The 11,925-nt window shown below is 40.3% G+C and overlaps 1 protein-coding gene across 2 annotated transcripts; it reads left to right on the top strand.

Annotated features, from left to right (window-relative positions):
- The first annotated feature begins 689 nt into the window (after positions 1–689).
- On the top strand, positions 690–7,071 carry LOC146458200 (uncharacterized). Of its 2 annotated transcripts, XM_085090627.1 has the most exons (4): positions 690–1,142; positions 2,273–2,317; positions 3,088–4,175; positions 5,435–7,071. In XM_085090627.1, exons 1-4 carry the CDS (start codon positions 845–847, stop codon positions 5,966–5,968), a joined length of 1,965 nt encoding a protein of 654 aa, XP_084946753.1. In that variant the 5' UTR covers positions 690–844; the 3' UTR covers positions 5,969–7,071. The 2 variants fall into 2 exon arrangements, with proteins under 2 accessions (XP_084946753.1, XP_084946754.1); XM_085090628.1 differs by lacking the exon at positions 2,273–2,317.
- The last annotated feature ends 4,854 nt before the right edge of the window (positions 7,072–11,925 follow it).

The raw sequence follows: 11,925 nt of genomic DNA, 5'->3' as shown, positions 1-11,925 counted from the left end.
CATAAAATGACGCCATAAAATGTCCACAACTTGGCAGTGAAACCACTCGCCCGCCGCTCGTGGTTCCACTTGAGTTTTGACAAAAGAGGATCATCCTCTCTTGGTTTTGAACATTTTATGACGTCATTTTATGGTCTATACTAAACTACTGTCGATTTGTTAATTGTTACTGAAAAGCCCCACCAAAGGAGTGTCAATAAAGATATTGTATTCGTAGAACCCGTTCTTTTGGGCTATTCTGGAACAGGAATGCGCTGATTAGACGGTACTCATGTTCTATTAGGAAGTATAGGCGATTTCCCCGATGACGTTACCACTACATCTACCAGAGTCCTCTTTTTTTATTTCTTATTTAAATTGTGTAATCTCAGTGAGGTTTAACTAACAATATCCCTAATTTGAGAGAGAAAACAACAAACTGAAGGATTCTGTAGTTGTAGTCAATGACACCATCGTAAAAACGGCCTCTTTCTGTCGTTTTCGGAGTGAACAGAATAGCATTCCGTCCATTCTGCCCCCGAAAGCAGGATAAACAGAATACAATTGACTTGGAATAAGATGAATTACGTTCTTTTGGAAGACTTTCAAGTTAATGGAAATACGCGAAATCTGCGTGCTTTAGCGAACTGACATTCCGTCTATTCTATTCACGAACCGATATAAGAATAGCTAAAACTGTCACAAATGAATGCGCCCGGAAGTTAGAATCGAAAGATTGATCGAGAGGCACCCCATGTTCAAAGAAAGGTCAATTGTGTGGGATATTAAAGAAATCCACTTCACAACGCTAAAAGTAGATACCAAAAACGTTAACGTTTCAAGGCAGTGGTTTCAAGGTTGAGTTATGAGTTCGTATAACACGGACGAGGTGTGGGAGAATCTAAGACGCCATCGAGTGCAAGTCGTTCAGGAACTGCGCGTTGATCGCACTCTCCTTTTCGATTATTTGCGGAGTAAAGTAGTTTTTGACAGTGAAGATTGCGAGCTCGTGCAGGCAGAGAAGACGACCGAACGCAAGGCTAGCAAGCTGCTGGACATCCTGCAGGCTAAAGGCACAGAAAGTCTGGTGCATTTTCTTGACGTTGTGCAGCTGTTAAACCCAGGCATTTACGAGAAGCTGACGGGACAAAGGGCAACGGCAGGTAAGAAGAGAAAACTAAACAATTATCTGTCGATCTAACAGAGCTAACAGGGAGGACAAAATACTACATAATGTTAGTCAATGCCAGCATGTCAGCTGGCAACATCGTGCACGAAATCCGGCGAAGTTTGGCCACGAATAAGACGTTTTTGCGGTGACGTGTTAGCCTCTCTCAAACTCACACAACGAGGCCACAGCCGGCTTGGCAAGAACTTCGGTTTGCTACATAACTTCAAGCAAACACAGATGTGCTTACAAAGCGAAAATAAACGCGGAATTACCTTATCGTCAATGGACCGCAAAGGTCAACGAAATGCGCGCCTTTTTTAGATTAAATTAAAATAATAATAATAATAAAAACGAAATGCGGCTTGAGTTCACTACTGATTAGTGAAATAAAACTGTGTTTCTTCGTTCGAAATTTTGCGATGGAAAATAAGGGAAGGGACATCATTGGATTACTAAAAATAAGTTGAAACTCAACTAACGTTCTGAAAATGAACCTAAGACTCTCAGGTTACCCAAACCAGGTCAGGATAGCGCTTGGGTTTGTTTTCATTCTAAGTAAAAGGTGGATTTCCACTTCCGCGAATTTTTACGGGCGCACGTTACGGTTACGTGGCAATGGAAATTCAACTAAATTCGGGAAGTAAGTTAGTAATAAATATCAATTAAATAACTTAACGAGGGTGCTGACTAACACAAAGCGAAAATCAGTAGAACGTCTGAAACCAAAGTGGTGCCCCCCTCCCCCCTACAAAAAATAACGCTATTGGTGTCCGCTCAGTAGAGAAACCATTTTTATAATACTGCCTGAGAACAAAATTTGGGGCTTTGCTTACTGTTTAATAAAGAGTGTCCTCTTAAGGCTCTAGAATTTCGGCCGCTCTCTGGAGTCTGGTCTTTGTTCCTCTCCGAGAGAGACCGATTTTGTTTTGTGTTGCACAGATTTTGTCTCAGATTTTCCCCTCCAGAGAAGGAGCGCTGGCTCATTTTCTTGAACAGCAACTGATAATAGAGCCTCCGGTGCCCGCCTAAGGTTTTTAATCAGGGGCCGGGGGGACCTCTATTCAGTTTTACATTGGCAGCCAAGAAGTTAAAATTCCAATTTCTTTTCTTGATATTAAACAGGAGAAAATCCTATAATCAGTGGAGCCAACGGAAAGTCCTTCACAGGTAATAAGTAGTTATATCTACCTAAATAAAATAATACTTAATAATAATAATAAAATAATACTTAAACCAAACAGTGTGAGATAAACCGATGCTGCAGCGACTTTTTTCTTCTGGGAATAACGAAGACCTGTTCAAAACGAAACCATTCGAAAGATCGTGGAAAGAACCACAGTAAAATCTCGTGGTTGTTAATCTTCAATCACGGGTTAAAAATCAGTCTGTTTTGGTGCACAGAAAGTACTACAATAAGGCTACAAATGGAAGGATGGAAATTGATCCAGACTTGCCCCGACTTTAATCTCTTTGCTTCTTTGATTAAAACGGTAAAACTGGATTGCAGCTTGTTTTTCTTGTTCTTCCATAACGGATAGTGATGACTAGAAGAAGTAGAAGAAAAAGAAGCGCCATTAATTGTTTCTCCAGAAGTCATCACCGCCGCAAAGCGATTGAGAAGGTGACGTCAGCGAGAACGACCAGGATCAAAACAGTGCCTTCGTCTAATACTAAGACGAAGGAAACTGATTAAGTTTAAGGCCAATTTAGTTCATTTAGCTGGATTCTTATACACAAGCTTTAACTTTGCATAAGGCTCCCTATATAAATAGCCCAGGGGTCACGTTAAGGAGAGGGGAGAGGGGTGGGGAGAAGAGAGTGCAGTAACTCAGATAAACGTTATTGAGTTCGCACAGACTAGTGGGTAGAGTTTCGCGAGTTTAACAGAATTGAACACTTTGGCGTAATTTACACAGAACGAACCTCGTACCTTGCAGATCTTGACTCTCATCGTGACATGGACATTCTCAGCAACCATTTGATAAGAGCTTTGATGGACCTACAAGAGATGACCTTAAGATATGACCAACTGTTGAAGGAAAACCAACAGCTCAGCAAACGACTTAGCAAGATCACTGGCGAACTAGATTTGAAATCCACACTTTTACAGACCACACAGGATCAAACAGTAAAAGCAGATGAACGAGCAAGGGAGGCATGGAACAAAACGAGACAAATCGAAAAAGGCGCTAATTTTCAGACAAAGGAATACGAGAAGGCTATCAGCGAAAGGAATGCGTACTTCCTCGCTCTCTTGATGGAATCAAAAGAAGCTAAACAGTTGAGAAAGCAGGTGGAAGAAGAGAGGCAGAGAAATGAAGAACTGATGAGTAAGCTGCAAGAGTTATCACAGAGTTTTGACCGAGAACGAAACAATTCCCTGAAGCTTTCCGAGACGTTATCTCGCCAGAGAAGCAATGTCAAAACGGTCGACATCCTGAAACATGAAAATCGCGAGCTACAGGTCATTTCACAAAAGTTACAGATGGAGAGAAATCAACTGATCTCTGAGCTCAATGAGCTCAAAGACTGGACCGAAGCACTGATTTCCCGCTACGATTTCGCACAGAGATCCAACCAGAAATACCAAGAGAGTTACGACAAGGCTGTCGTTTATTGCTTTCAATTCAGAGAAAAGATCGAAGAGCTGCAGTTCCAGCTATCCATTTCTCAACGACAGCAGTCAAACTTCAAGACCAAAAACGACGAGCTTACTCGAGAAGTAAAACAATACCAAGAGCAGCGCGATTTGTACGGTGAAGAGAGAACAAAAGCCATCAAGGAATGGGACGGAGCTCGAAAAGAAAGGGATGAGATGTATCAGCAATGCAGTGACGCCCAGAAGGAAAAAGATGAAGCAGTGAGAAGATTTCTATTGGAGACCAGAGAGTTTGAGCGCCAACGTGAAACAGACACAGCTGAAATTAAAACTTTAAGAGAATGCCTGACGCACAGCGAGGAGGAGTTAAGGTCCTTAAAGAAGCAACTAAATGGATGTTCCTTGAAAATTAATCCATCAACTCCGGTAAGCAACTATAACTAGTTCAGTGGTTATTTCCTTAAACGAAAAGGTGTATGCGTAATGAAGTTTGAAGTTATATGAATTCTCGTATTCTCGACGTCTCTACTTCTCTTGGTTCTTCTCCTAATCGTACCTTGGTACATTTCAGTGACTTATGAGGTGACTTTTTTCGAGTCGTGGTTCGCATTTAATTGGCGAGACTCAGTTGAGCTAAGCAGTGATGAGGAGTCCAAACCAGCCAAAATATTACAATAAGGGATTTTGCGTACCCAAAATATCCCTGCATCTCCCTCAAGGAGGGGTGCGAAGAAGGTACACAAACACGTTTCATATGAGGAGGCTCCACCCGGATGTTCAACCTGCTTATCCTTATACATATCAACTTTTACTGAAAAGGTACCACTTTCGTACCCATTAAACAAAACCTCGTACTCCCTTCGTATTCCTCGACGACAAGCCAAGGTCTCAATTTGTTTTCTGGTGCATTTTTTCCTGTTTTCCTGTTGTTATCTTAAATATAGTTAATAGACCTTTCTCACTCGGCGGCCATGTTGAGTCTCAGGGGAATAAAAAGCTTTGTTTTTGCACGACAAGCCTCGGCCAGACGCGAATTCAGTGCGAGACTTGCCATGCAAAAACAAAGCTTTTTATTCTCCTGAGACTCAACATGGCCGCCGTGTGATAAGGGTCTATAACTGCTTAGTTACCTGCCTGCTTTTACACCAATGTGAAGCAAAAAGTAAGAGAAAGCGAAATGATCAGACCGGTGTTTTGCTACCACCTTCACAGATAGTCCTGAAATGCGGAGCTACAAATTCCAAGCCCCAACCTAAATGTTGCTCCCAGTTTCCAGCGCAGATATATTGCCCCAGATCCCATAACCAGTTGCCAAATTTTTTAACCAAATCCCAGGGCGTCAAATCCCGTTTTCCCAGTGAAAAAAAGGTGGAAAACCCGGTTCTCATTTTTCTCTTTCAGTAGCCTTTTTAGGCGAAGAATCAAAACATCCCTAAGTTAATAACTTTAGAAGCGGTTTTCTCTTTCATTTTTAAATGAAGCTAAAGCTGAAGTTTTCACACTGCAAAGGCAGGTTGACGTTTGCAGTTTGTAGGAGAACTGAAATCAATGCTTAGCTATGATCTGAGATGAACGCTATAGTCTTAAAAACTATCATCATTAACATGCATGTGATTTTAAATTGCCTCTCGATAATAGGCTTTGTATTGCAAAAATATTTACGATACACCATTTCATGATCTTAGGAGGGTAGCACCCCGGTCTACTGTGAGCTTGTACAGCCTTTACGTGATGATGGTTGTGAGGAGGATGATAACGAAAACTTTGACAGAAGGAATGGGACAGTCATTTCAAATCAGAAGTCAAAAAGCTCTACAGAGATAGTCAACATCATCAAAAATCGTTTCTACAAGATGTCTGAGACGCCCCTAAAGAATCCTGCCACTGACTCGGAGAGCTTTTTTGCTCAATGGCTGCCTCGTTTGCCTTACCAATCCTTGATCCCAGTGCTTTGCCCTAACTTTGGTGAAAGCTCACATGGCGACATATCTCAGGCTGCCAACGATTTGCCGCCTTCACCATCAGATAAAGATAACGACAGTGGAGTTCATTCTCTGCCCGCCTGCAACTCACCAATGGCCGATGGTCTTTCTGACGCAGAAGACCAGCAGGTCCAGCAGGACATGCCAACGGAAGTCCACTGCCTAGAAGAATGGAAAGGCGAAACTGCTGGCAGTCCATACACCACTAATGCCTTACCCGACGGTACGTGCCCTTGATCAGTCGAGAAGTCATGTTACCTTCTGTCTTGAAACCGCTCTTAGAGCGCCTTATGCTGTTTACAATAAGCTGCAGGAGGGTTTGAACCAGTTACAGATCTGAGCAAAGAGAAAAACGAAACAAATAGTGGACCTCATAGCGTAACTGATGACTCATTAAAGCACTGTCCTAAATGTCGCGTTAAAATATATAATCCTTAGCAGATTAGTAAATACATCGTGGGAAAAGGCTACTGATATGTAACATGGACAAACATAAGTTTTATTGACACACAAAAGTCAAACTTTGGCAATATCAGTGCAATGTACCACGTTAGAGTACGTGTCATCCAGATCAGTCGCGCATGCTTGTTTTCATGTACTTTCATTAACATTCTAAAACTTACGCTCCTCTCTTAGAATATTCAGACATCAGTGTGACAAACTTTCAAGGAAAATTTCATGGTGATGTTTTGCTTGGTTCTTGAGATAATTGTTTTGAAATTTGATCACAAAAAGAAACACAAGAAGTTTCAAAATGCATGTCACAAAACAAATATTTTTGCGTTGCGTGTGATAATAATGTAAAAGGGCGAAGACTTCGTTGAAAAGGTGGTAAGATTAAAAACGAAGTATCACTTTGAAGTAAATGCACAAATTCGGCATATAAGATACCTGCTAATTTTTGAACTTTCCAATCAGTAATCTAATCGCATGTACAATTCGTCCATTTTCGTAATTAAAGCGCTAGCGTGTTTTCGCAATACAGTCAACTCTCTCGTAAGCGACCACCGTTGGGGCACGACAAAGTGGTCGCTTACAGGTCCTTACGGGAGGTGGTCGCTTACGGGAAAGATCAACAAAATAAGCCTAATACTGAATTGTTTAATTGATTACATAAAAATATTACCTTAGCAGATAAAATAAGGCAAATAGAGACTAATTTTTTTCTTTTTTCACATCTATTCATTCTTCTGATGAAACTTTGTATACTATTTTGGAACAGATCACTGTAACAATTCCCGTTTACATACAGATCTAATTATAGCCATCTTCTCTGTCTGTAAACTGTTATTATCTGTCAGCAGTCCGTGGTAGCGTCATTAAAAATTGAACTTTTGTCACTTTTGAATAATGATTTACTAACGATCATACGTGATTATGTTGGGTGGTAGCTTACCGGAAACAGAAAACAAAAGAATTTGTGTAATTCCTGGCCTAAAAAGTAGAGCGAGCCCTTGAAACAGTAGCCTCCCACGCAGTCGTTTTTAGGGGACTCAAATTACCTCCTCCCCTGTGGGGAGGAGGTAATTCGAGTCCCCTAAAAACGGCTGCGTGGGAGGCTATTGAAACAGTATTTAACTGAGAAACAAAACGGTTGATTACGAAGTGGTCGCTAGTTGATTGTATAACTGAGTTCTGATGCATTCGAAACATTTGTCTTGAATTTTGGAACACAGTTATCGACAACTTAATTGCAACCTTTTATGTTACTGATCAGGACCGTTTCCTTGCGGAGTTTTTGCCAAGGCCATTGTATTTTTTGAAACTTGAAACCGACTTCCTTTTCTTGCTCAGTGTTTGTAGCTTCTCAATCTCGGGTTAAATGGGCAAATTTGATCCGCTCGCGAGGGCATCTGCTTTTTTTTTTTTGCCTAAGATCGATTAGCCTGTGAACAGGCTCTCAAGTGGGGTATAGGGCGAAGACTAAAATCGAGCTCCGCTCGCCCGGCTCGCCGATTTTACTTTTCGCACTATACCCCACTTGGGAGCCTATTCACAGGCTAAAGATCGATTAGTTATGAACATAGAGAGAAAACCAGACAAAAAGCTTTCCTATAAAATGAAAAAAATTATTCTGATAAGCCTTTAGTTTACGCCTGAAAAGCGAAAGCGTACAATTTTCGCTTTTGACTGCACGCTGCTAAACTGAGCTCACGATCTTTTAGCAGTGGTAACCTCCAGCATCGGTAATTCCCCAAAATCGCTTTTTAAAATCAACCAGAGACGCAGTGAGGCAATAAATAACCAACAGATAGCAACAGATAAGTTAATATTATTTACAAAACATTCGAACTTATACCTTTTGAAATAAATAGGTTGCGTCTCCATACAAACCCTTATAAATCGAACCCTTGAAACACAATATTACATTGCTCATAGGGAAAGGTCACAGTTATGATATCAGATCGTGACGAAATGCATAACATTTACCAGATCTTTGGATAGTCCACAGTTTAGTGTACATAAATAAAATTCATATACGTTTTAATCCCTAATCGGATCATACCAAGTTCTAGTTTGATCGCGACTGCTGTGGCGTTCATTTTCGTTTGTCCGTTTGTCATTTTAACAAGGAATTGCCTCAGGTGAAGCATAATAATAATGATGATAATGATAATGATAAAAACGTAACTGAAAACGTAACCCGGTGCCTCACGACCCGAGTAATAATTGCAACTACAAAATATTAACGGCAGACTGATCCCAACGGCGGAGGTGACGAGCTTGATAGAACAAACAACAAAAGCTAGAATAACTAAAATATATTTGTTTTAAAAAAAAAAATTTTTTTGCCCGATATTTCGGTTTGCAATACAAACCTTCCTCGGGGGCTGAAAAGGATCGTTACAAAGAAGATTTAAAATATAAAATGTGTGACAATGGTTGGTTGTTTAGGACTAAGTTACAAGTGTGAGACATGTCAGTGGCGTGTTTCGTCACGTCTATTTATACCAAGAGGGTGCAATGTTTTAGCTTTGTTGATTAAATGAGCTTCACGAGCCTTTCTAACTGAGTCACGTTTGCTGCGTATAAGTTCAAGCGGGATTAGTTGGACGTCGTTGATTGAGTGGCCAGGTTGGTTGAAATGTAGCGAGACAGGAGTAGGGTTGAGTAGTTGATGGTGATTCAGGATAGATCTGCGATGCTCCCCGAAACTTTTCTTTCAACAATGAACACTATTTACAAGTACACGGGACAGCTATGGGAACCCGCATGGCACCTTCATACGCTAATCTATTCATGGGTAAATTTGAACAACACGCCATTGAAAACGCTCCTCTCAAGCCGTTCGTTTGGTGGAGGTTCATCGATGACGTCTTCATGATATGGACAGAAGGAGAGGAACACCTTAAAGATTTCATAAGATACTTAAACTCTGTTCACGCGAGTATCTTTTACCCATGAATACTCAAATTCCTCTCATCAAACACTCCCTTTCCTAGATGTCCAAGTCCACCTCAGCAACAACCACATCCAAACAGATCTCCACACAAAACCCACAGACAAGCATTAATACCTCCTCAAAACTTCATGCCACCCGAACCACACTAAACAAACTATTCCATTCAGCCTTTTCCTGCGAATCCGTCGCATATGCTCTACCGACGCTTTCTTTGATAAACGAAGCGAAGAACTCATCAAGCACCTGGTCCAACGTGGTTATAGCCGCTATTCCCTGCAAAAAGATGCAAATCGCGTACGAGCCATCCCACGTCACGCAACACTACAGCCACAAGAACAAAAAGCCACAAAAACAGAGAGAACACCCTTCGTCATATCCTTCAATCCTGCTCTTCCCGAAATCTCATCTATTGTGAAAAAACATATCAACATCCTCCAGTCCTCCGCCAACTGCAAACAAGTTTTCCCTCATCCACCAGTTATCGCCTACAAACGTAACGCAAGTCTACGTGATCTCCTGGTCCATTCCGAGCTACCTCAAAACAAGCCCTCCAATCAACAACCCGCTGGAATTCATAAATGCAACCAGCCACGATGCCTAACTTGCCCATTCCTCCAAGAAGGTCAAACGAACTACACTTTTTTCAACACTAACGAATCACGCAAAATTACTGACTTCATATCTTGCAATTCCAAAAACCTAATCTATTTAATTCAATGTAAGAAGTGCCACTCCCAATACATTGGGGAGACTAAGCGCAAACTTAATGAACGTTTCGGGGAGCATCGCAGATCTATCCTGAATCACCATCAACTACTCAACCCTACTCCTGTCTCGCTACATTTCAACCAACCTTTTTTTTTTAACAAATATATTTTAGTTATTCTAGCTTTTGTTGTTTGTTCTATCAAGCTCGTCACCTCCGCCGTTGGGATCAGTCTGCCGTTAATATTTTGTATTTGAGATAATTTGCTGATCCAGGTCTACAAGTGATCCGGCACCACTCATTGGTTTGTCGCTGTGGAATTGCAGATTTTATTGTAATAATTGCAAGTCAATTTTGAAGCGAATTTTATTGGCACGTTTTTATATGTTTCACAAAAACTGTTGGGAATACGAGGAATCGAAATTCTATGGATTCCTGGCCGTCAACTCTCGGATTTCCATTGTAGAAGTTCTTCTTTCGACTGTTTCGATTAACTGTTTCATAAGGTTTGTTTTCCTAAGCTCCAAAAACGAATAAATACATTTTCAAAATAGATCAACAAACCACTCTCCATCAAAACAAACAATGCAAGGTCATGATTTGCTAAACTGTGTTGTGATTCGCTCGGAATAGTATCCGCCTAGTGATTGGTTAATTAATTAAGCCTACACCAATTTGCATAATTAATGAGCTAACGAGTGGGTGAGTCAGAACATTTGCATAAGAACCCTTACAATAACTCGTTTCTATGCTATGCATATTTACGAGTTAAAAAGGAATAATACAAACCTGAAGTGTACCAATTGCCAAAACATCCATCACTCCTCGTTATGCAGAAGTTTTATTGCGGCAAGATGAAAGCAATATGGTCTTTGGCGATACACAACCCATTAGCGATATGTTTTAACTATTTGTATGATACAATTTTTAATAAGTTGTGTTGAAAATTCAAACATTGAAATACTCTCCCCCCCCCCCCCCCCCCATTAAGTCTCCCTTTTTGACGCCTCAAAATAACGAACTTCCATGGGCCAACAAAATTGAACTTTTGCAGTGCTCAATCCATCACAAGAAACCATGAATTTTTCAAGCTTTCTACGATTTCATAAGAATTCCTTGGTAGTGTTAAGTATGAGATCCTAGCATTTTATGAAAAGTTACAGAAACCTCTTTAGACTAAAAGAGGGTTTTGCATGCTAAAAAGGTGAGTATTTTTTCTCTACCGATGTCAAGTTTCCGGTTTGTAGGATGAAACCGTGTTATTTCATCGAGACGTAACTTATCGATGACATCAATAAAATTAATGCAATGAGTAATCAATAGGTAATCGATGGGTAATCAGTTGATTAGTCATTGATTATTGCTGATGATCAATTTTTCAACTTTTTTCAAATTTTCAGTCATTGATTAGTCATTGATGACATTGATTAGTCGTCAACATAATCTCGTGGCCACACAAACCATACCAAATCGAAAACAAAGAATTTAAAACAATTCCTTATTTACATTTATAGATCGACACAACGCCTTAGACGGAAAACTTAACTAAAATTTACACGTACATTTTCTAGACTTTGATAGCCAGGAGAGTCAGACAACTCGACCTTCTGAACATTTCCTTTTCGGTAAATTCACCGTCCATGAAATCAATATGATGCATGCCGTTTCGTTTTTCTCATAGATGGCCTATACCTTGTAATAGACTAGATGCGACTATGAATTCTGTTACTTTTCCCGTTTAACCTTGCATGTATAATTCCTCTTTGCCTATCATAGTCGTCGCGAACCATTGACGTAAAGATTTATAACAGGAAACGCAGTTATGAGAAAAAAATGCCGCATAATAATATGTGTAATCAATGAGTAATCGATGAGTAATCAATAGCATCAATGAATAATCAATGACATCGACGGCTACCTTATTATAGGAAATTAACAATGCACTTCAGTTAACGCGATTTTACAAATTATTAGTTCATGACTCCTCTATTGGCTCTTCAGTCACTATTTTTTTAATTGATAGGGTCTAGTTAGGCTTCAAAACCAAATTTTCTGCTTTGAAAAAAACTTAGAAACATTCGCGCA

Source organism: Pavona decussata, unplaced genomic scaffold (genome assembly GCF_977016875.1).
Source record: "Pavona decussata unplaced genomic scaffold, jaPavDecu1.1 SCAFFOLD_233, whole genome shotgun sequence".
Taxonomy (NCBI): Eukaryota; Metazoa; Cnidaria; class Anthozoa; order Scleractinia; family Agariciidae; genus Pavona; species Pavona decussata.
Note: the sequence above shows the minus strand (reverse complement) of the source record. Positions and strands in the feature narration are given on the sequence as shown.